The sequence below is a fragment of the Eleutherodactylus coqui genome, chromosome 12 (genome assembly GCF_035609145.1).
Source record: "Eleutherodactylus coqui strain aEleCoq1 chromosome 12, aEleCoq1.hap1, whole genome shotgun sequence".
In the NCBI taxonomy this organism is placed as follows: domain Eukaryota; kingdom Metazoa; phylum Chordata; class Amphibia; order Anura; family Eleutherodactylidae; genus Eleutherodactylus; species Eleutherodactylus coqui.
Window position 1 is genome coordinate 70,341,799 of NC_089848.1, and position 20,197 is coordinate 70,361,995.

General features: G+C 49.6%; 3 protein-coding genes across 6 annotated transcripts in view; 2 read left to right on the forward strand and 1 right to left on the reverse strand.

Annotated features, from left to right (window-relative positions):
• SMARCD3 (SWI/SNF related, matrix associated, actin dependent regulator of chromatin, subfamily d, member 3) overlaps nt 1–6,145 on the forward strand; it is a 54,658-nt gene extending 48,513 nt beyond the window's left edge. For both annotated transcript variants that reach the window (XM_066585118.1, XM_066585119.1), the window contains exon 13: nt 4,715–6,145. In XM_066585118.1, coding sequence (XP_066441215.1) covers nt 4,715–4,768 — 54 coding nt within the window. In that variant the 3' untranslated portion in view covers nt 4,769–6,145. The remainder of the gene's footprint in view (nt 1–4,714) is intronic.
• A 119-nt stretch (nt 6,146–6,264) lies between these two features.
• On the reverse strand, nt 6,265–14,935 carry CHPF2 (chondroitin polymerizing factor 2). 3 transcript variants are annotated; one of them, XM_066585105.1, is made up of 6 exons: nt 14,800–14,935; nt 10,875–10,926; nt 9,876–10,133; nt 9,210–9,774; nt 8,668–8,850; nt 6,265–7,645 (listed from the first exon to the last, which is right to left on the reverse strand). In XM_066585105.1, exons 3-6 carry the CDS (start codon nt 10,130–10,132, stop codon nt 6,389–6,391), a joined length of 2,262 nt encoding a protein of 753 aa, XP_066441202.1. In that variant the 5' UTR covers nt 10,133; nt 10,875–10,926; nt 14,800–14,935; the 3' UTR covers nt 6,265–6,388. The 3 variants fall into 3 exon arrangements, with proteins under 3 accessions (XP_066441202.1, XP_066441203.1, XP_066441201.1); XM_066585106.1 differs by lacking the exon at nt 14,800–14,935 and adding an exon at nt 14,520–14,713 and having other exon boundaries at nt 10,875–10,922; XM_066585104.1 differs by lacking the exon at nt 14,800–14,935 and adding an exon at nt 14,520–14,713.
• LOC136586560 (uncharacterized) lies at nt 10,858–12,996 on the forward strand. Its single transcript, XM_066584696.1, has one exon. It carries the CDS (start codon nt 10,858–10,860, stop codon nt 12,994–12,996), a length of 2,139 nt encoding a protein of 712 aa, XP_066440793.1.
• Nucleotides 14,936–20,197: the final 5,262 nt, after the last annotated feature.

Consider the following 20,197-nt stretch of genomic DNA (forward strand, 5'->3'; position numbering starts at 1 on the left):
ATTAGTAGCAGCCAGACACACAACTAGTCCTGCATATTCAGCCTGCTATCTCCCCCCGCCCTCCTTCCCAGCTAATAATTGGCAGTTCTCACTATGCACAGTAATAGGCAGAAAGCAGTCAATCAGTGACTGGAGTGCGGGATGGGTGTGGCTAGCCTGCAGCTCATGAATATCCAGGCTTACTATAAGTAGTCCTCTATGCATGTGCTGCTACTGATAAAAGGCGAGTTTCTCAAAAACTACTGCACAGATCCAGACAGCAGACATATCACTGTAATCCATGTGACAGGCACTACCATATGCTGCTCTGAGAGAGGACTGCAAAAAGATGGCGACAGAGTCTCTACCTGCACAAGCATGCTACTAAAGGGTATCAGGAATGCAACCATAAAGAGGCATCTTACAGTTCTGAAAAAAGTATTTGCCCTCTTCCGAATGTCAACTGTATTTGCAAACAGTGAAGTTTTAAGTAGTTTCTACAGAAGGGTCCAGCATCGCCCGTTGCTTTGTTAAAAACTCCCATCTCTATTCCAAACACATGCAAGTAGTAAAAATAAGTACCAGGAGACAGATACGTGTAGCATATCGGAAAATTATCCTTCACAGCATAAGACCATATATAGTTGACTAATTTAAATATATGCTCCAACGTCACATGATAATCAACCAATCACAGATAGAAACACAAGAGCATTGAATACACAAAGCTATCTTAAACATCATAACTTTGCTACAAATTGTAATACAAAAAAGATACTTCAATCACGATACTAGAATCCTGGAGTATATTGAGCCCATATGGAATTCTCATGTGCAGTAAAAATAATCCACCTTGTTTCTCTGCTATGCAGCAGCTGCTTATGGTTTCCGCCTCTTCGTGGGCTATTAATTCTCTCAATACCCTGAAAAGCAAAAGGTACATATATTACCATCATGACAAGATTAGTAGCGTTGGGGTTGTTAGCGCCCACCAGATGTTCTCTAATCCTAACTTTAAGGCCTCATGTCCACGGGCAAAGTCGGATTTTAAATCCGCAGCGTTTTTCCTGCACGCGGATCCGCGCCCCATAGGGATGCATTAGACACCCGCAGGTAGTTAAATACCTGCGGATGTCATTTTTCCCTGCAGGTGCGGGTCCCGCGTGCAGGAAAAATTCCGGACATGCTCTATTCAGGCGCGGGTCTCCCGCGGGGACGGCTCCCACAGGCTTCTATTGAAGCCTATGGAAGCCGTCCGGATCTGCAGGAGACCCGCGTCTGAATTAAACTCACTGCTCCGGGCGATGCAGGAAACTTCTTTCTTAGGGGACCAGGAGGGAGCGACATCCTGCAGCAGCGCCGCAGAACGCCGGGGAAGGTGAGTAATGATTTTTTTTTTTGTGCTCCGCTGTATTCCCGGCGTATAAGGTGACAGTTGGGGGGTCGTCTTATACGCCCCGTCGCCTTATACGCCGGAATATACGGTAAACGAAAAAGTCATCACATTTGTTCTTCACCCCCCCCATAGCGGGTGCTGATAGTCTATATAATGACCAAAGGACCTGATATAGGGGCAAAAAGATTACATTCAGAAAACAAGAAAGCCCTTTCCCAAATCGCCATGTAAATTTTTGCAAAGGAAGAACATTTCCCACCCGTAGAGGTCCCCGGTATGAAAACCTTCCTGTCAAAGCTGAAGCAATTACATTTCAGCAAGAAATCCATAGCTTGGACAATAAATTAATCTCCGCTGTATATGTACTTTGTTGCCGTAAAAACCTGGATAGAGTTTGCAAACCTTCAACGTGTGGGATCGATGGATATAAAGCGATAACATCACAGGTAATCCATGTTATTAAACATTCCCAAGGCTCCAAGCCAATCTCTTTAAAGTCTTGAAGAAGTGATAAATCTGCTCAGAAACCGACCCCGCCAAAATCATTCCCTGAGGCATAACAGTAAGTCTTCCAAGAAGTAATAGAGGCTTCCAGAAGATCTTCCAGAGACATCAGCTTCCTAAGCCAAGATCAGTGCTCAGGACTCCACAATAAGAAAGAACAGAAAAGCATGGCTGCCCAAACGGAACATCTATGCTCGGCACACGCTTGTAATAAACCGCTGGAGGACCACAAGCCATGTGGAAATGTCTTCTGGATGAAGTGGAACTTTAAAGACAACAGAGGTTACATTAGATCCAGTAAAACAGAGGGATCTATGTATTCTGCACTGGACAAGAAGACACCGGAGGACATCCACTCACATGTCCAGAAGCTGTAGCTGACAGGTCATTGACTTCTGCAGGAAGACAACAATCCAAGAACTTTTCTACTGAGGAGACACGACATGAAGGTTCTGCAGTCACAGTCTCTACCTGAGCCCAAGAGAAACTCCTGCAGCGGGATCAGTATCTGTCCGTTCACACAGGAACCCAACACAAGAGGTCTGACAGTAAAGAGAAGAACTGAAGAAACATTCTCAATAGAGTCAGACAAGGCTGAGATCCAACGATGGAAAGTAGAATTCACAGGGGGCTTACAGATCTTTAAGAGACTGGGATTCACAGGGAGGATCTAAAACGTAACTTTTATTTGTGTGTCTAAAAACATGAGCAGATATATAGTCACACAGAACTATGGATGGCTTCAACTAATGTGATGGTATGCTACCTCAAGGGACCCAATGGCCTGGATCCTAAAATCTAGGAGGCGGCCTTAAGTTCCTACGGTACCAAACACTAGTGTATGTGGGCATGTCTGAAGAAAAGGGGATCAGTGGGAGGTGCACACCGTGGGTCCACGGACCAATTTGACAGTCGCGGATTTAAACGGTGGGGGTGCTACCCTGCAAAACAGATGTGTATTCAATGAGAGGGGTGACAGCAATGCTGCACCTCTCGCGGATCCGATCCATGATGGAAGGTTAAAAAACTCACCCCCATCTCATGACGATATGGTCCTTCCAGGACCTTATGTTGTCTTCTCTGAATATAAGGGCTCATGCCCCGGGAAATTTAAGATCCCTATGCTCCCAGCCAGCATGTGTAGCCGGGAGCAGAGAGATATCAGGATAACATTAAATGGATAACAGTAATCATGTAAAGTTAAAAAAAAAAAGTTTGTTTCATCTGCCCTTACGAATCATAACCGTGAGGGAGGATAAAATTAGGTACCTAAGGCACCTGGATTTATCTGCAGACCTCACCGCAGCTTCTGTGCATGCGCCCGTCACTAAAATGGCGGACGCATGCGCAAAAGCCGCCGATTGCCCGGGTAATTTAATATCTCTCTGCTCCTGGCTACCAAACATAGCTGAGAACCTGGAGATTTCACTGGGTCCTGCTGTAGGCGATTACGTGATTGCCGCTATCTAATGAATAACAGTGATCATGTAAAAGTTTAAAAAAAAGTTAAAATTTCACCTCCCGTCACAGATGCGATCCATGAGGGGAGATGAAATTACTTACCTAAGGCCTCCAACGGTGTCTTTTAATAAATATACACAAATTCTATCGGTCTATTTTTACCACCTATATGAAATACAACATGTGGTGAAAAACAATGTCAGAATCACTTGGATATGCAAAACCTTTACGGAGTTATTCTATGTTAAAGTGACCTGTCAGATTTCCAAAATTTGGCCTGGTCATTAAGGCGCAAACAGGTTTGGTCACTAAGGGGTTAAGGATGTGGCCCTATTTTTCATTTTCGCTCTCTTCCTCCTCGCTTTCAAAAAAAAATCTCAACTCTTTTATTTATCCATCAACATAGCTGTCTGAGGGCTGCCTTGCAGTACGAGTTGTATTTTTCAGTGGCTCAATTTAATGTGCTAAAAACTTTTCATAAACTTATAAGTTGAGTGAAATGGGGGGGAAAAAATGAAATTCCACCATCCTATAGGGGGTGGAGGGGGGGCTTGTTTGTATGACATATACACACTGCGGCCAAAATGACAAAGCTTTATTCTATGGCTCAGTACAAATATGACGGCACCAAATTTATATAGTAGTTTTTTTGCTGTACTGCTTTAGGGCTTATTCAGACGACCGTATATTGGCCGGGTATTCACGCCGGGCCAATATACGGTGTCCTCTGCAGGGGGAGGAGTCTGGAAGAGTTGGGAGCAGTGCACTGAGCTCCTGCCCCCTCTTCGCCCCTCAGCACTATTTGCAATGGGAGGGGGTGGAGCTAAGTTCCAGGACTTAGCTCCACCTCCTTCCATTGCAAATAGTGGAGAGGGGGGCCAGAGCTCATTGCACTGCTTCCAGCTCTTCCTGCCCCTGCAGAGAGGGACACCGTATATCGGACGGGCGTGAATCCTCGGCCGATATACGGTAGTCTGAACAAGCCCTTAAAAAGATAAAATGTTTTGGGGAAAAAATTCTGCCGCCATCCTGACAGCCATAACTTTTTTGATGAAGGGTGTTTTTAATCATCAGAATCTGCTGGGTAAATGAGGCCTCTTCTACCCTGTCATTTAAATTGTATTAAAAAAAAGTGGTAATTTGGCCAATCTAGAACCTCTCGTTGGGATGTATTTCACGTGGTGCCCTGGGTCGCTGTGGGCCGTACATGCTGCTTACTGCTAGGTTTAATCCTTCCTGATAAGATGACACTGCAGTGCTGACTGTCCATTTATTATGGAGTAGGTTTATTAATAATCCTGCTATTAATACTGTCCATCTGGGGCAGGGAAGGAATGGAGACTCCATACTGAACTGTCTTGACCTTTGTTTCAGATCCAACAAAGACGACAGGAGCTGGAGCAGTCTCTTGGTGTCCGGAACACATAATCGCCTCCTCTCCCCGTTGATGTCAGTGTTCCTGTTCTCGGCTGATACGTGGCTTCTCCATCCTTACTGCTCCCTCACGGTACATACACAGGACAAGAACTCAAGGCCTATTAGAGATAGTCCTGGGGCTCATTTTCTGTTATGAACCCATGGTGGCTCATACACTCCACCCTGTTATGCAGCGTCGGAAGACCTACCTTCTAAAGCAAGTGCCAATAACTGTTCACCATTATCATTGTGATCAATGTTTGCGATATACATTAAGGACCACAGGTGGTTTCTGGACCAAGTTCTGGCTTTAGTCAAGGGCGATGGGGTTGAGCTGTCAGGCAGGGGAAGGTCCCATTCAGGCACCAACATCAGTATTTTTTTTTGTTTTTATACAGTAACGCTATACTGCAGTGTCATACACACATTAGTTAAGTCATAGAGCTCAAAGCCCAGTTGTAGATACCAAAGACATTGAATAGTTTTGAAAGGTCTTTTGGAATTTTTGGGGATGACAAATGTATAACTTTAACAGACCCTTGATGTATTAAAGAAACCTTCAGGTTTCAGGACAGAATTATGTCCCAGGACCAGAGTAGGAGAGGGCTATGTTACCTGCAATTGTTCTTCTTTGCTGTCCCTTCAAGCCACAGGTTTCAGATTCTGTTTTCAGTCGTCCAAGATAGCGGACAACCTTCAGACTACCTAATCCCCCACAGTGCATTCATATAGTGTTAGACTACTAATGCACTATTCCTGCTCTCTGATTGGGTAGAGTTGCTCACGTGATTAGAACTGGACAATCAGAATAGGGTAGTTTACAATAAGTAGTTAGAAAACTGCTGCCGAATATTGGACGGCTGAAAACAGGGCCTAAAACCAGAGCATCGGAAGGACGGCAGAGAAAACCAACTGCAGATAATATACCCCCGTCCCAGGGCAAAGCCGGACGGACGCAGTCCGCTGGTTTATTGATCACTATTGCCATAGAAAGGACTAATAGCTAGTTTATCTGTCCGGTCAGGGTACAAGAAAGGTTTCACACCTGGTATCCACTGTCTTGGTACAACGTTTTGTGCCACTGTAATGCACTGCCATGGAGTAATCCACAAACCCATACACTACACCCAAACTATGGCTGTCTTCTGCTTGGCATGGTCCATGAATTCAGCACCAACACACGTCATGTAACAAATATTCCCACTAGGGAAGACCTCCAGGGTGTGCATCCAATAGTTGTCAGTTTAGCCCTGCACCATTAGGTAGTTCGAGGAGGGAAGGGGGTGGGAGGGGTAGATAGAATTGTGTTCAGCACTGTATATTACTGTCGTAGCTGCTGTGTGTAGAGTCACAATGTGACAATTCAATAAATTCCATTTCTACCTATAACACTGAGCAGGTCATTACTTTATGCACTACGGGGCGGAATATGCAATATGTGGAGGAGACACGTGATGAAGAATTCAGTCGTCGATACCATGCACAATACACTACTGACAAAGACTTCATACAGTATAAATATATTTATTTGCATATTTACAAAGAACCACAGTAAACATCGATATCATTAAAACCATCATGTGACATATTTTGGGATATGTAAAGTTTTTCATGTCACAACGTTGCAGCAGTCTATGTACTGTTAGTCTGATCTTGTTCAAACAGAGCCATAGCAAGATGAACCCGGGAGCCAAGAGCTTCTAGATTGCTGAGCACACATCGGTGATAGCCCTCACCAGACAGGTGGGTGTTGCACTTTTTAAGTGAGAATCTCTGTACTAGCGCCGGCTCCAATGCTCGAAACACATGGAGCTCCGAATGACGAAGAAACAATTCCAGCAGTTCTATGTCACCATTATCCTCGTCCTCTTCCTCCTGCACCACCGCTGCCATCCGGCTTCTGGCTCTCATGAAGTCCGAGTTATAGAAACAAAATTCCGAAGACGACAGTCGGTCAAAATGTCCATCACGCAGGAATTCTGCATACTGTGGAATAGAGAAGCCGTGACGTGAAATGTCAGGGCTGTACTCCTGGTAGTGGACAGGAGAAAACACCTGCCAAGCACCAATGGCATTCATTCGGCAACGGTTTAATGCCTCTGTCGTCACCTCACTCCACACACTCATAAGAAAGAAGAGAGTGTCCATTGAGTGTTTTTTAGACACAACCTCCATGAGGCGCACCTGAGATGGTAGCTCTGTGCGTACACTGGACAACTCCAGGCGTAGGAATGTATAGCGCTTTTCCAGCTCCATTAACATGGCACGTACCTCCTCGTACACATCTTTTTCTTGCCCAGATGAGCCCATGTCATATACAAGTAGTACAGTTAGGGCTACATTCTCTTGAGGGTCAAGGAGGTTTGTTGCAAAGGCATCGAGAAAACCTGCAACGTGGCCAGTGTCAGAAGGCATTAAAGGTAATACTAGCTGAACTCTTGTGGCTTCTGTCACATACGGCATAGGAAGAATCTCCACAAGACCTAGGGGGCGTAAAAGGCTTAGGCGCTTAGTTATTAACCCAGCATGACCCTTTTCAGTAGTAGCTTCTAGCAAAAGGTCCAACATGTATTCCATCCCCCTTGTGGGATCAAAGCGTCTGTACCCATTGAGCAGCCGACGCTTTCTGAATTGCAGCCATGGATGGTAGCGCTGATTGAGTTGATTCACGGCTTCTTCCAAGACCTGCTGAACATCCAGTAGCCACACTCCCTGCAAAGGACACTTAGGGGCTCCATCTGGGCAGGAGAATGTGTGCATCTCTGTGAAGTATTCCCAAGTCAGCAGATCAAAACGAGACGTTGGACTGAATGGTGGATTCACACCAATGGGCCATAAGAGACCCGAGTCTCCATCCGGTGTGAAGGATGAAAGATTTCGGATCTCGCTCTGCAACAAAAACAGTCATGTCGTTAGTAAGGATGAAACAGACTTAAACCAAATAGGATTAACCTATACTCCTGCAATGTTCATCCATAATGCTGCCCCCTATGGTCTTCACTGGTAACTGTTTACCCATCTCATAGTGACCCATGTGGACCTCACCAGTAACTTTAATCCCCACCAATATAGTGGTCTTTTCTAGTAACCCTGACACCTACCAATACTGATCCCTTTCAGCGCTGCCCCTTGTGGTTGTCAATTAAAATAGTGATCCTCGCAAGTAATTGTGAAATTATAGAAGGAAGGCAAAAAAAATATTGGGTAGCTCATAGAGATGAGCGAGCGTACTCGGATAAGCACTACTCGCTCGAGTAATTGGCTTTATCCGAGTATCACTGTGCTCGGGTCTAAAGATTCGGGTGCCGGCACGGAGCGGGGAGCTGCAGGGGAGAGCGGGGAGGAACGGAGGTAAGATCTTTCTCTCCTTCTCTCCAGCCCGCTCTCCCCTGCTCCCCGCTGCGACTCACCTGTCAGCCGCAGCGGCACCCGAATCTTTAGACCCGAGCACAGCGATACTCGGATAAAGCCAATTACTCGAGCGAGTAGTGCTTATCCGAGTACGCTCGCTCATCTCTAGTAGCTCACCAATAGATCAGACTCGAGGAAAAGGCATTGAGCGCACGGAAAATGTTTTTGCTAGTCAAAGAAAAACAAAAAGTGTATTGCAGAAAGTAAATATTGGCTTTCCAGATGTCTTAGAAAAGCAGAAAAATGTTATGTTTGTATAATAAAGTATATAATTATAGGGGGTTTCTAAGTAATTGAGGAGCATTTTTCCAAAATGAGTCAAGTCCAGTTATAAATAAAATAAATCTGGTTATTTGTATAGAGCTGTATCTGTGTTCTGTATCCTCTACAATACATGCTAAAGATATGTATTAAGTATTAGAATACACAAAAAGAATGGAGAGCTGAGGCAGAAGAAAGGGGTTAGTAAGTGGTGGAGCAAGAAGCAGCACCCTTGTTACCTGGAGCCGCTGGATCCGACTGTAAGTCCTATGCAGTCTTATCTGGCTGAGTTTACGCTGAAGCTTGTACATTACCATACCGTCCTTCACTAGGTGAACCGAGAGTGCAGGTCCCAGCAGGGTCTCGTCAATATTCTCTACATCTGTATTTCTAGGAAGATCATAAGAAACAAACCGCAGACCCTAGACCAAAATAAACAAAAAAGAATAATGAATCTCTTGAAATGGTTTAGTCCAGGAAAGAAGCCTGGGAGCTGGCTGGCCCAGGAGCGCGGCCAAGCCTGGGAGCTGGCTGGCCCAGGAGCGCGGCCAAGCCTGGGAGCTGGCTGGCCCAGGAGCGCGGCCAAGCCTGGGAGCTGGCTGGCCCAGGAGCGCGGCCAAGCCTGGGAGCTGGCTGGCCTAGGACAGTAGACTGGAGAGGTGGTGATCAATGGCTATGGACTCACTTATCAGGCACGTTGTATGCATACACATTGTATTAGACCCATATCTACACTCATGATTGTAGGCCAGAGTCCTGAGTCTTTCAATACATTTATTACCTGAAACTCTGCCACACACGCAATGCCCAGAGTGTCCTGCAGGCAGCGCCCCAACCATTCATCTGGTCTGGAACTCAAGATATCAGAGCGACAGAAATCCAAATGTGGTCCCAGGCTGAGGAGAAGAGCCCTGGAGAGAAGATATCCAGAGGCTCCATGACAGTATCTCCAACCTTCCTGGCCTCCTATAAACTCCATGGGTTGGCCAATGTACACCACAGGCCCAGGGCTCAGGTGACTGACAAATTCTTGCAGGTGGAAGCCATTGGTGAAGGTATCATCCTGGGAAACGTAGAACCAGTCATATGTGTTTAGAAGGTGCATCTCAATGTAACGCAGGGTGTGGTATATCACCCATACAGGCCGCTCATCTCCATGTGACACAACTTCCATTCCTGAGGGTATCTTAGGGCCTCGGGCCCCTGTGAAAAATACTAAGCGGCTTACATGAGGTGAAAGAGTCCGATTCACAGCCACAGCAAGGGAGTTCAGTGTGGAGCGAGAAGACAAGACCACCACTGAGAGGCGCTCTCTAAATCCAAGCTCTGACTGGATGTAGCGGGTCCTGCGGGAACATCAGTTGGTGTCACATCAATAACAAAATCTAGACGCAACCACTCGCCTCACATACACTACTGATGGCGCCATGACAGTATTCGCACTTACCTGAGAACCTTCTTGTGTGGAGCATGTGGCTTGCGACTATATGGAATAATTCGGGGTTTCAGGTCATGTATTGGGGCATCCTGTTGGCCATGTTGTAGTCCATGGATACCGATGAGACTGTCCATACAGGGATTCTCTTCTTCCTGGATCCAGGAGACCCGCAAGAGGCTCAAGCTGCAGCCTATGGACAGTCCCAGGATGAGGGGAAGTGCTGGGCGTAGCAGCCCCAGCAGGAACGGGTAAAGTCTAGGACCCATCCTGTAGGGGAGGAACATGAAATATAATACTATGAAGGCACACCAGTAAGAAAGGCGAGAGACTATTGACAAGTCCAACATGAAGAACTATCAAAACATGAAGTGACAAAGGAAGGAAAAATAGAAGCCACATAAAATCTGAGGCTCACAGAAGGTGCTAAAGAGAACCCTCAACTCCACACATTGCACCACTGGTGTAGCCAAACATCGTGGCACCTTACCTGCAGCAGAAAGCTACAGTGCTTACATTGGTGGAGAGGACATGCGTTCCCTTAGGATCCTTTTACACCATAGATTATATCAGAGTTCGCTTTATACAGGCAGATACATCGTTGGTTTGTTCAGACGAGAAATCATTCAGTCATTCATATTCGCAGTATAAGTGACTGAGAAGGACTGCATGAGCACCGGTTACACCGAACGATAAGCCAATGAGCCAACGATGGCTGTTATGCCTCCAGAAAATGAATCAAAAACGAACGGTGAACCATTATCGTTCGTCGTTCAGTCGTTGGCTGCAATCAGACTGATTCGTTCTCTTTCACTCGTTTCAACATTAATCATTTCATCTAAATGGGCCTTCACTTGCCTGTTTGACCGTTTACTTCACCAATTTAAATCAGGCCTAATAATGGAGTCACCACCAAGTGCAGGGTCCTGTGTGACCCCAAATATGAGAGGTGTAGCAGATCTCTACGTACACAGAGCATGAGGGAGACGATCTCATGAAGCACGTCATTACCTGTGATTCCAGGAGACAGAAGCAACATCACCGCTCAGCCATTACCGCCTGCCTGAAAGAGAGAAGCATCGTTATACACAACCCAGCACAAACACCACCATACTGCACCCCACTGGAACTAGTGCACCCACCACCGTACTACACCCCAACCATCAGTGGAACCAGTGCACCCACCACCGTACTACATCCCAACCATCAGTGGAACCAGTGCACGCACCACCCTACTACACCCCAACCATCAGTGGAACCAGTGCACGCACCACCCTACTACACCCCAACCATCAGTGGAACCAGTGCACGCACCACCCTACTACACCCCAACCATCAGTGGAACCAGTGCACGCACCACCGTACTACACCCCAACCATCAGTGGAACCAGTGCACGCACCACCGTACTACACCCCAACCATCAGTGGAACCAGTGCACGCACCACCCTACTACACCCCAACCATCAGTGGAACCAGTGGCTCGCACCACCGTACTACACCCCAACCATCAGTGGAACCAGTGCACGCACCACCGTACTACACCCCAACCATCAGTGGAACCAGTGCACGCACCACCGTACTACACCCCAACCATCAGTGGAACCAGTGCACGCACCACCGTACTACACCCCAACCATCAGTGGAACCAGTGCACGCACCACCCTACTTCACCCCAACCATCAGTGGAACCAGTGCACGCACCACCCTACTACACCCCAACCATCAGTGGAACCAGTGCACGCACCACCATACTACACCCAACCATCAGAGGAACCAGTGCACACACTACACCCCAACCATCAGAGGAGCCAGTGCACCCACCACTATACTACACCCCAACCATCAGTGGAACCAGTGCACGAACCACCGAACTACACCTCAACCATCAGTGGAACCAGTGCACGAACCACCGAACTACACCTCAACCATCAGTGGAACCAGTGCACGCACCACCGTACTACACCCCAACCATCAGTGCAACCAGTGCCCCCACCACTGTACTACACCCTATCAGTGGAACCAGTGCACCCACACCGTAATACACCCCAACCATCAGTGGAATCAGTGCACACACCCCCATACTACACCCCAACCATCAGAGGAACCACTGCACCCACCCCCATACTACACCCCAACCATCAGAGAAACCAGTGCACACACTACACCCCAACCATCAGAGGAACCACTGCACCCACCCCCAAACTACACCCCAACCATCAGAGGAACCAGTGCACACACTACACCCCAAGCATCAGAGGAACCACTACACCCCAACCATCAGAGGAAACAGTGCACACACTACACCCCAACCACCAGAGGAAACAGGGCACCCACCCCCGTACTACACCCCAACCATCAGTCGAACCAGTGCACCCACCACCATACTACACCCAACCATCAGAGGAACCAGTGCACCCACCACTATACTACACCCCAACCATCAGTGGAACCAGTGCACCCACCACCGTACTACACCCGAACCATCAGTGGAACCAGTGCACCCACCACCGTACTACACCCCAACCATCAGTGGAACCAGTGCACCCACCACCGTACTACACCCCAACCATCAGTGGAACCAGTGCACCCACCACCGTACTACACCCCAACCATCAGTGGAACCAGTGCACCCACCATCGTACTACACCCCAACCATCAGTGGAACCAGTGCACCCACCATCGTACTACACCCCAACCATCAGTGGAACCAGTGCACCCACCATCGTACTACACCCCAACCATCAGTGGAACCAGTGCACCCACCACCTTACTACACCTCAACCATCAGTGGAACCAGTGCACCCACCACCTTACTACACCTCAACCATCAGTGGAACCAGTGCACCCACCACCTTACTACACCTTAACCATCAGTGGAACCAGTGCACCCACCACCTTACTACACCCAAACCATCAGTGGAACCAGTGCACCCACCACCTTACTACACCCCAACCATCAGTGGAACCAGTGCACCCACCACCGTACTACACCCAAACCATCACTGGAGCCAGTGCACGCACCACCGTACTACACCCCAACCATCACTGGAGCCAGTGCACGCACCACTGTACTACACCCCAACCATCAGTCGAACCAATGCACTCATTATCATACTACACCCCAACCTTTAGAGAAACCAGTGCATACACTACACCCCAACCATCAGAGGAACCAGTGCACCCACCACCGTACTGCACCCCAACCATCAGTGAAACCAGTGCATCCACCACCGTACTACACCCCATCCATCAGTGAAACCAGTGCATCCACCACCGTACTACACCCCAACCATCAGAGAAACCAGTGCACCCACCACCGTACTACACCCCAACCATCAGTCGAACCAGTGCACCCACCACAATACTACACCCCAACCATCAGTCGAACCAGTGCACCCACCACAATACTACACCCCCAACCATCAGAGGAACCAGTGCACACACTACACCCCAACCATCAGTCCGGCCGGACTCCAGCGCGCGGCACTGGCCCCGCTGCGGGCGGGCGGACACCCGCGGGCGGCCGGACACCCGCGCGCGGCATTGGCCCCGCTGCGGGCGGGCGGCCGGACACCCGCGCGCGGCATTGGCCCCGCTGCGGGCGGGCGGGCACCCGCGCGCGGCATTGGCCCCGCTGCGGGCGGGCGGGCACCCGCGCGCGGCATTGGCCCCGCTGCGGGCGGGCGGGCACCCGCGCGCGGCATTGGCCCCGCTGCGGGCGGGCGGGCACCCGCGCGCGGCATTGGCCCCGCTGCGGGCGGGCGGGCACCCGCGCGCGGCATTGGCCCCGCTGCGGGCGGGCGGGCACCCGCGCGCGGCATTGGCCCCGCTGCGGGCGGGCGGGCACCCGCGCGCGGCATTGGCCCCGCTGCGGGCGGGCGGACACCCGCGCGCGGCATTGGCCCCGCTGCGGGCGGGCGGACACCCGCGCGCGGCATTGGCCCCGCTGCGGGCGGGCGGACACCCGCGCGCGGCATTGGCCCCGCTGCGGGCGGGCGGACACCCGCGCGCGGCATTGGCCCCGCTGCGGGCGGGCGGACACCCGCGCGCGGCATTGGCCCCGCTGCGGGCGGGCGGACACCCGCGCGCGGCATTGGCCCCGCTGCGGGCGGGCGGACACCCGCGCGCGGCATTGGCCCCGCTGCGGGCGGGCGGACACCCGCGCGCGGCATTGGCCCCGCTGCGGGCGGGCGGACACCCGCGCGCGGCATTGGCCCCGCTGCGGGCGGGCGGACACCCGCGCGCGGCATTGGCCCCGCTGCGGGCGGGCGGACACCCGCGCGCGGCATTGGCCCCGCTGCGGGCGGGCGGACACCCACGCGCGGCATTGGCCCCGCTGCGGGCGGGCGGACACCCACGCGCGGCATTGGCCCCGCTGCGGGCGGGCGGACACCCACGCGCGGCATTGGCCCCGCTGCGGCCGGGCGGACACCCACGCGCGGCACCGGCCCCGCTGCGGCCGGGCGGACACCCACACGCATCAGTGGCCCCACAAAAAAATGGAAGGGGTGCAACCACACCTATAGGAAATGGGGACAATGATGAGTGTAACCCCTGTGTGCACACAGCCATGTAACGGTCAGTGACTTGACAATGTTCCGGCCAGTTAGAGGATGAACAGATCTTGCCATTACGTTCAGCGGTGAGGGACTGACCTGCTCCCCCGGCTCCTTCACCTCCACCGTCCTACCCGCTCCCGGGCCCTCCGCATCACAGATAATAACACTGACTTGCAGGTCACGTGGCCACCGCTTAGCCCCGCCCCCCGCTTGGTCTAATCTAGCTCGTTGACAACGAAACCGAAAACCATAGAGAGGAAGAAAAGCTAGAAGAGCTCTGAGGTCACATGGGCTAAAACGGTGACGTAGCTCAGCTCCGTCATCGATGGGGCAACCATAATGGCAGGAGGGTGTATGGAGAGTACAGACGGGTTACCTGCTGAGTAGAGCAGAGATCCACACCGCGTCCTTAACGGATACATCAGCGCCCTCTAGCTGCTGGGAGGAGCTCCAGCAGTGTTCACAACCAGTTTAGTCCTGAACGATGGGAAGTCTGGCATTGCGGGGCCACACGGCTCCTACAGGGGGATCTGGGGCAGCGTATTTACATCTTCCATCAGCACTTCGGCCCTATTCACCAATCAGGTTGTTGGAATTGTGAGACAGACAACCCAAACAACCAATCAGGTTGCTGGAATTGTGAATCAGAACCAATCAGGTTGCTGGAATTGCTGAATAGGACCAAAGTGCTGATGAAGATCCTAATATGCGATCCGGGCAGCGAGCACTGCTGAAAGCAGCGTCGAGGGGGTAGTAAACCACAGAAGCCCATCCCTCCTTCAGCAGCAGCAGCCTCCCTGCACGGGACACTAGGAACAATACAGACAATCCAGGGAGCAGGAGAGGAAGAAAAAACTTGTATGCCTTATTCCTCCATAATAAGAGAAACACCAGCGACGTTTCGACCCGTCAATGGGTCTTAATCATGCTTAGTATTGCCGGGTCTCCTGCTGCCTGGATTGTATGTATTCTTCCTGGATGACGCTGTGCTCTTGATCCTGACCTCCAACCGGGCCTTGCAGTTTTACTCCCCTCGCCTTGTGAGTCAGGCGTGTATAAACACCAGAAGACCTTTGGAGTCTTCAGTTGCTGCAGTTTAATATTCTTATATCTGCAGTCCCTGCATGGGACACGTGATCCATGGCTGACTGCAGCAGGATTGGACTAGTTATATATATATATATATATATATATATAACACTTTTCTGCTTTGATAATCCCTTTAACTCCTACAACTGGGTGGGAATTATCAACCCCCCCCTCCCCAAGAAAAAATAATATATATATACATATTTGATGCAGAATATCAATAATGCGTCAGGTTTGGATACATGTCTGGGATACCTCTATATCACCCTAAAAAAGAGGGTGTGGGCAGGGGCGTGGCGAGACATAGCTAATCACAACCTCCGTTACTCCAGTGTTTCCTATAGCGCCCCCTCTCGGTGGGACCAGTAATAGCTACGCTCCCTCTGTGGCCTCCGTCCAATTGTTAAAAATGCTCCATCATATTGTCCCCATCATTAAAAATGCTTCTTTTGATGCCCTGTCAATAATAATGCCACCCCCCCCCCCCCTTGTTGCCCCATTATCAAAAATTCTGCCCTGTGTTGCCCCATCATTGATAGTGCGCCCCCTTGTTGCCCTGTCAGTAATAATGCTGCCCCTTGTAGACCTCCCCATTGTTGTCCCCATCAGTAATAATTAGAGATGAGCGAACGTACTCGGATAAGCACTACTCGTCCAAGTAATGTGCTTTATCCGAGTATCGCTGTGCTCGTCTTGAAAGATTCGGGGAGCGCCGCGGAGCGGGGAGCTGCAGGGGAGAGCCGGGAGGAACGGAGGGGAGATCTTTCTCTCTTTCTCTCCCGCCCGCTCTGCCCCGCTCCCCGCCGCAACTCACCTGTCAGCAGCGGAGCGCCCCGAATCTTTCAAGACGAGCACAGCGATACTCGGATAAAGCACATTACTCGGACGAGTAGTGCTTATCCGAGTACGTTCGCTCATCTCTAGTAATAATCCCCCTTGGTCCCTCCTATGCTGTATGATTAATATATATATATATACACACACACACTCACCTCCCTTGCAGTCTAAGCTGCTCCGCTCCAGTGATCCTTCCTTCCACTTCAGTCCTTCCTGACTTGCGGTTGCATGGTCACACGTGATGGCTGTGTCCAGTTGGCTACAGCAGTCACATACCGCATGACCGTGCAACCGGAAGTCAAGCAGGACCAGACTGGGGAAACGCTAAAAAGGTAAGCACACTAATTTTTTAAATTATAGCCTTACCTGGCCACCACTTATACTGGAAGCTAAGGGGATGCCTGTAGCAGCTGCTGGTACTGCGGGCGACCCCAGAATGTGACCAGCCTATCGGGACTTTTGCCAATGGACTGAATGACCAACCGCCCCTGGTACCTCTGCCGCAGCACTCCGGTTGGGAATCACTGCTCTATATAATAGATACCAGCTCTACACAGTGATAGTGATTACAGTGCAGTTACCTCCAGTGATCACAGCACAGCCGTGATGGTACTTTACGGTACAGTAAGTTTTTATTTACATAGTTTTAACACATTTCGCAGCAGTTTACAAATCCAAGGGGACATAAATAAAACCACATATTACATGCAGGGCCCTGCTCACAAGAGCTTACAATCTATGAGGAAGGATGCAAGAGGTAGCAGTGCTTGTTCCGTATAATACGCCAGCCAGCTTTTCCTAAACATGGTAGTATACATAAGTGTGAAAGGTGCATTGCCTTGCTGGAAGTAACCATTCTGCAGCTCCTCCTCATCCAGCTGGATCACAAATTTTGTATGGTAACGTTCAGCGTTGATGAGGTCATAGAAGAACATGGAGCTGATGATAACGCACACCACATGCCAACTTTTTCAGGATGCAGTTGTTTTTCTCAGATGTCATGCTGGTTAGTTGTGGCCCAGATCCACGTGTTTCTCTTTTCAGGTGACCATACAGATAAAGCAACGTCTCGTCTGTGAACCACAGGATGGCCTAAATGTGTCTGGAATCCCTCTCTGTACTCCGCGTGCTTCATCATATCACGCGGCTGCAATTCCTACGCCATCCATAGTCATACAGTAGGGCTTGACCTTGGCTTGCTTAGCGGCTCTCTGGCCAGAACTGATGATCAGTACTCAGCAGATATAATATAAATGTTATGTCTAACAGACGCTGGATTGGAGCCGCAGGTGTAGTAGCCGTGCTGGTCACTGGAGAGTAGTCAAGATAGCTGGAAGTTGTTATTGGGAAGTCACGGTATGCATTACAATGGGAAGAGAGGGAAGCGTAGTCAAATGGAAGCCAGAGGTCAGCAGCAGTACGTGTCAGTACAACTGCAGAAGAGGGAGAGGAGCTTTACCAAGGTGGTGGAGCACAATAATCTCACACTGGATCTGAGGCACAGGCAGGCTTTTATAGGAAGTCCTAATCAGTGGCTTGGTGGAGCCAGGAGAGGAAGACAGGAAGTGGAGCAAGGAAACAAAGAACAAGGCTGGGTTTCATCAAAGAACTGTCCAAAACCTGGATAGCCCAGGTAAGAGAGCTGCTGACAGGAGCGCAAGAGGTCCCGGGTTCGAGTCCTGACAATAAAGCAGAACAAGGTATGCGTGTATGGGCTCACAGTAGGCACTCACAAGATCCAAGACAGCAACAAATGAAGTAAAAATATATTTTATTTCATGATACACAAAAAGACCAAAGTAAAATCAATTAAAAGTACCAAGTGGTCTGTTAGTACCTCTGAGTAAGGCCTTAGTCAGACGGGCGTTTTTAGCCGCGATTTGCGCATGCGCATGCGTCCGGCGATTTTATAAAACCATTGCTTCGCAATGGTATCGGACACATGAGCGCTTTTTATGCGCTCGTCCGATAAATTATAGAACAAAAAATCGCAGATCGCACCTATCTGCGATCTGCGATTCCGGTTCTCTTCTCTATATGCGCTCAATGGGGCCGGCGACAGCAGCGCCGACCCCATTGAGAACATATAGAAGACAAATCATTCTTCTCTGCCACAGCTGTAACAGCTGTGGCAGAGAAGAACGATGTTTGCCCATTGAATTCAATGGAGCGGCAATACAGCCGCTCCATTGAAAGCAATGGGCTGCCGGCGTGCGCAGGGTGAATTGTCGGGAAGGGGTTAAATATATAAACCCTTCCCTGCAATTCATCCTAAAATGTGTTAAAATAAAAAAAAATTGTATACTCACCTTTCCGCTGCAGCCGGAGTCCAGCCGCGGCCGCTGTCAGTTCTCCTGAACTGCTTCTCGGCACTATTCAGCCGGCGGGGCTTTAAAATCCCCGCCTGCTGAATGATCTGCCTCTGATTGGTCACAGCCCTGACCAATCAGAGGCCGGTTTCACTCACACACCCATTCATGAATTCATGAATGGGTGAGTGACTGCTGCCTCTCAGCGCTGAGCCAATCAGGGGCAGGTCTGACTCACATCCATTCATGAATTCATGAATGGGTGTGAGTGAGGCATGCCTCTGATTGGCTCAGCGCTGAGCCAATCAGGGGGCAGGTCTGACTCACACCCCCTTCACACCCACTGCAGGACGGCCGCTCGGAGCTCCAGCTGCCGGGAGAAGGTAAGTACATATATATTTTTTATTTTTACACATTTTAGGATGCATTGCAGGTAAGGGCTTATATATTTAACCCCTTACCGACAATTCATCCCGGGCTCGCCCGCAGCGCATTGCTTTCAATGGAGACGGCTGTATTGCCTGCTCCATTGAATGCAATGCGCTGGACAGCTCCGGCCCGTTTCTAATGAAACGCGGCTAGGAGCAGATTTGCGGGCGACTTGCGCGCACCGGTCACGCGATTTGCGGATGTGCATCCGTCATGCGATCCGCAAATCGCGCGAAAAAACGCCCGTCTGACTGAGCCCTAACACAGTTTATGGTACTCAAGGTGCTGACAGAGGCCCTTTTCCATAGACATAGCCATGTGAGGGCTTGTTTTTTGTGGGACAAATTGTATTTTTTAACGGTATCATTTTTGGGTCCCTGTGATGTATGACTTTTAGTCATTTTTTTTTTAGGGGGATTGAGAAAAAAAATTCCGCCATTTGTTTTTGGGTTTAATTTTTATAGAATTCAGCATGCAGAATAAATAATGTGATAACATTGTTCTTTGTGTCAGCACAATTCACAATACCAAGTTTATTTCTTTTTTTGTTTTACTACTTTTATACACAAAAAACACTTTTTTGTCTAAAGATTTGCTTTCGTGTTGCGGCATTCCAAGAGCGAGAGCATTTTTTTTCCATCTACGGAGTTTTATAAGGGCTTGTTTTTTTGTTGGATGAACTTTAGTCTTCATTTATCCCACAACATTTATCACATTGACCGCGGCATGTAAAGGGGTAATCAACGGGGATCCTTGGTTTCTCAGTTTCCCCGTTTGAGCAACTGCCAAGCTGACAGCTGAGCCCCCGCACCCCCTTACACTACTGCACAAAGGTTTTAGCCAGGTATAGAAAAAATTCTGCGAAGTAAGAACGCTTTCAAACTGAGTGATAAGAGTTTATTTTTGTCAATTAACCCCTTAGTGACGGAGCTTTTTTGCTTTTTTCCATTTTTGTTTTTTCCTACTCCCTTTTAAAAAATCGTAGCTCCTTAATTTATCCATCGACGTCGCTGTATGAGGGCTTGTTTTTTGCGGGACGAGTTGTATTTTTCAATGGCACTATTTATTGTACCATATAATTTACTGAAAAACTTTTTAAAAATTCTTAGC

Excerpts from the sequence above, each read along its gene's own strand:
- LOC136586560 (XM_066584696.1), top strand. The coding sequence starts at position 10,858 with ATGAAGCACGTCATTACCTGTGATTCCAGGAGACAGAAGCAACATCAC.
- CHPF2 (XM_066585105.1), bottom strand. The coding sequence starts at position 10,132 with ATGGGTCCTAGACTTTACCCGTTCCTGCTGGGGCTGCTACGCCCAGCA. Across the intron at positions 8,851-9,209 it reads CGTGTGTGGCAGAGTTTCAG|GGTCTGCGGTTTGTTTCTTA; the intron begins GTAATAAATGTA and ends ATTTTGGTCTAG. Across the intron at positions 7,646-8,667 it reads GTCGGATCCAGCGGCTCCAG|AGCGAGATCCGAAATCTTTC; the intron begins GTAACAAGGGTG and ends TTTTTGTTGCAG.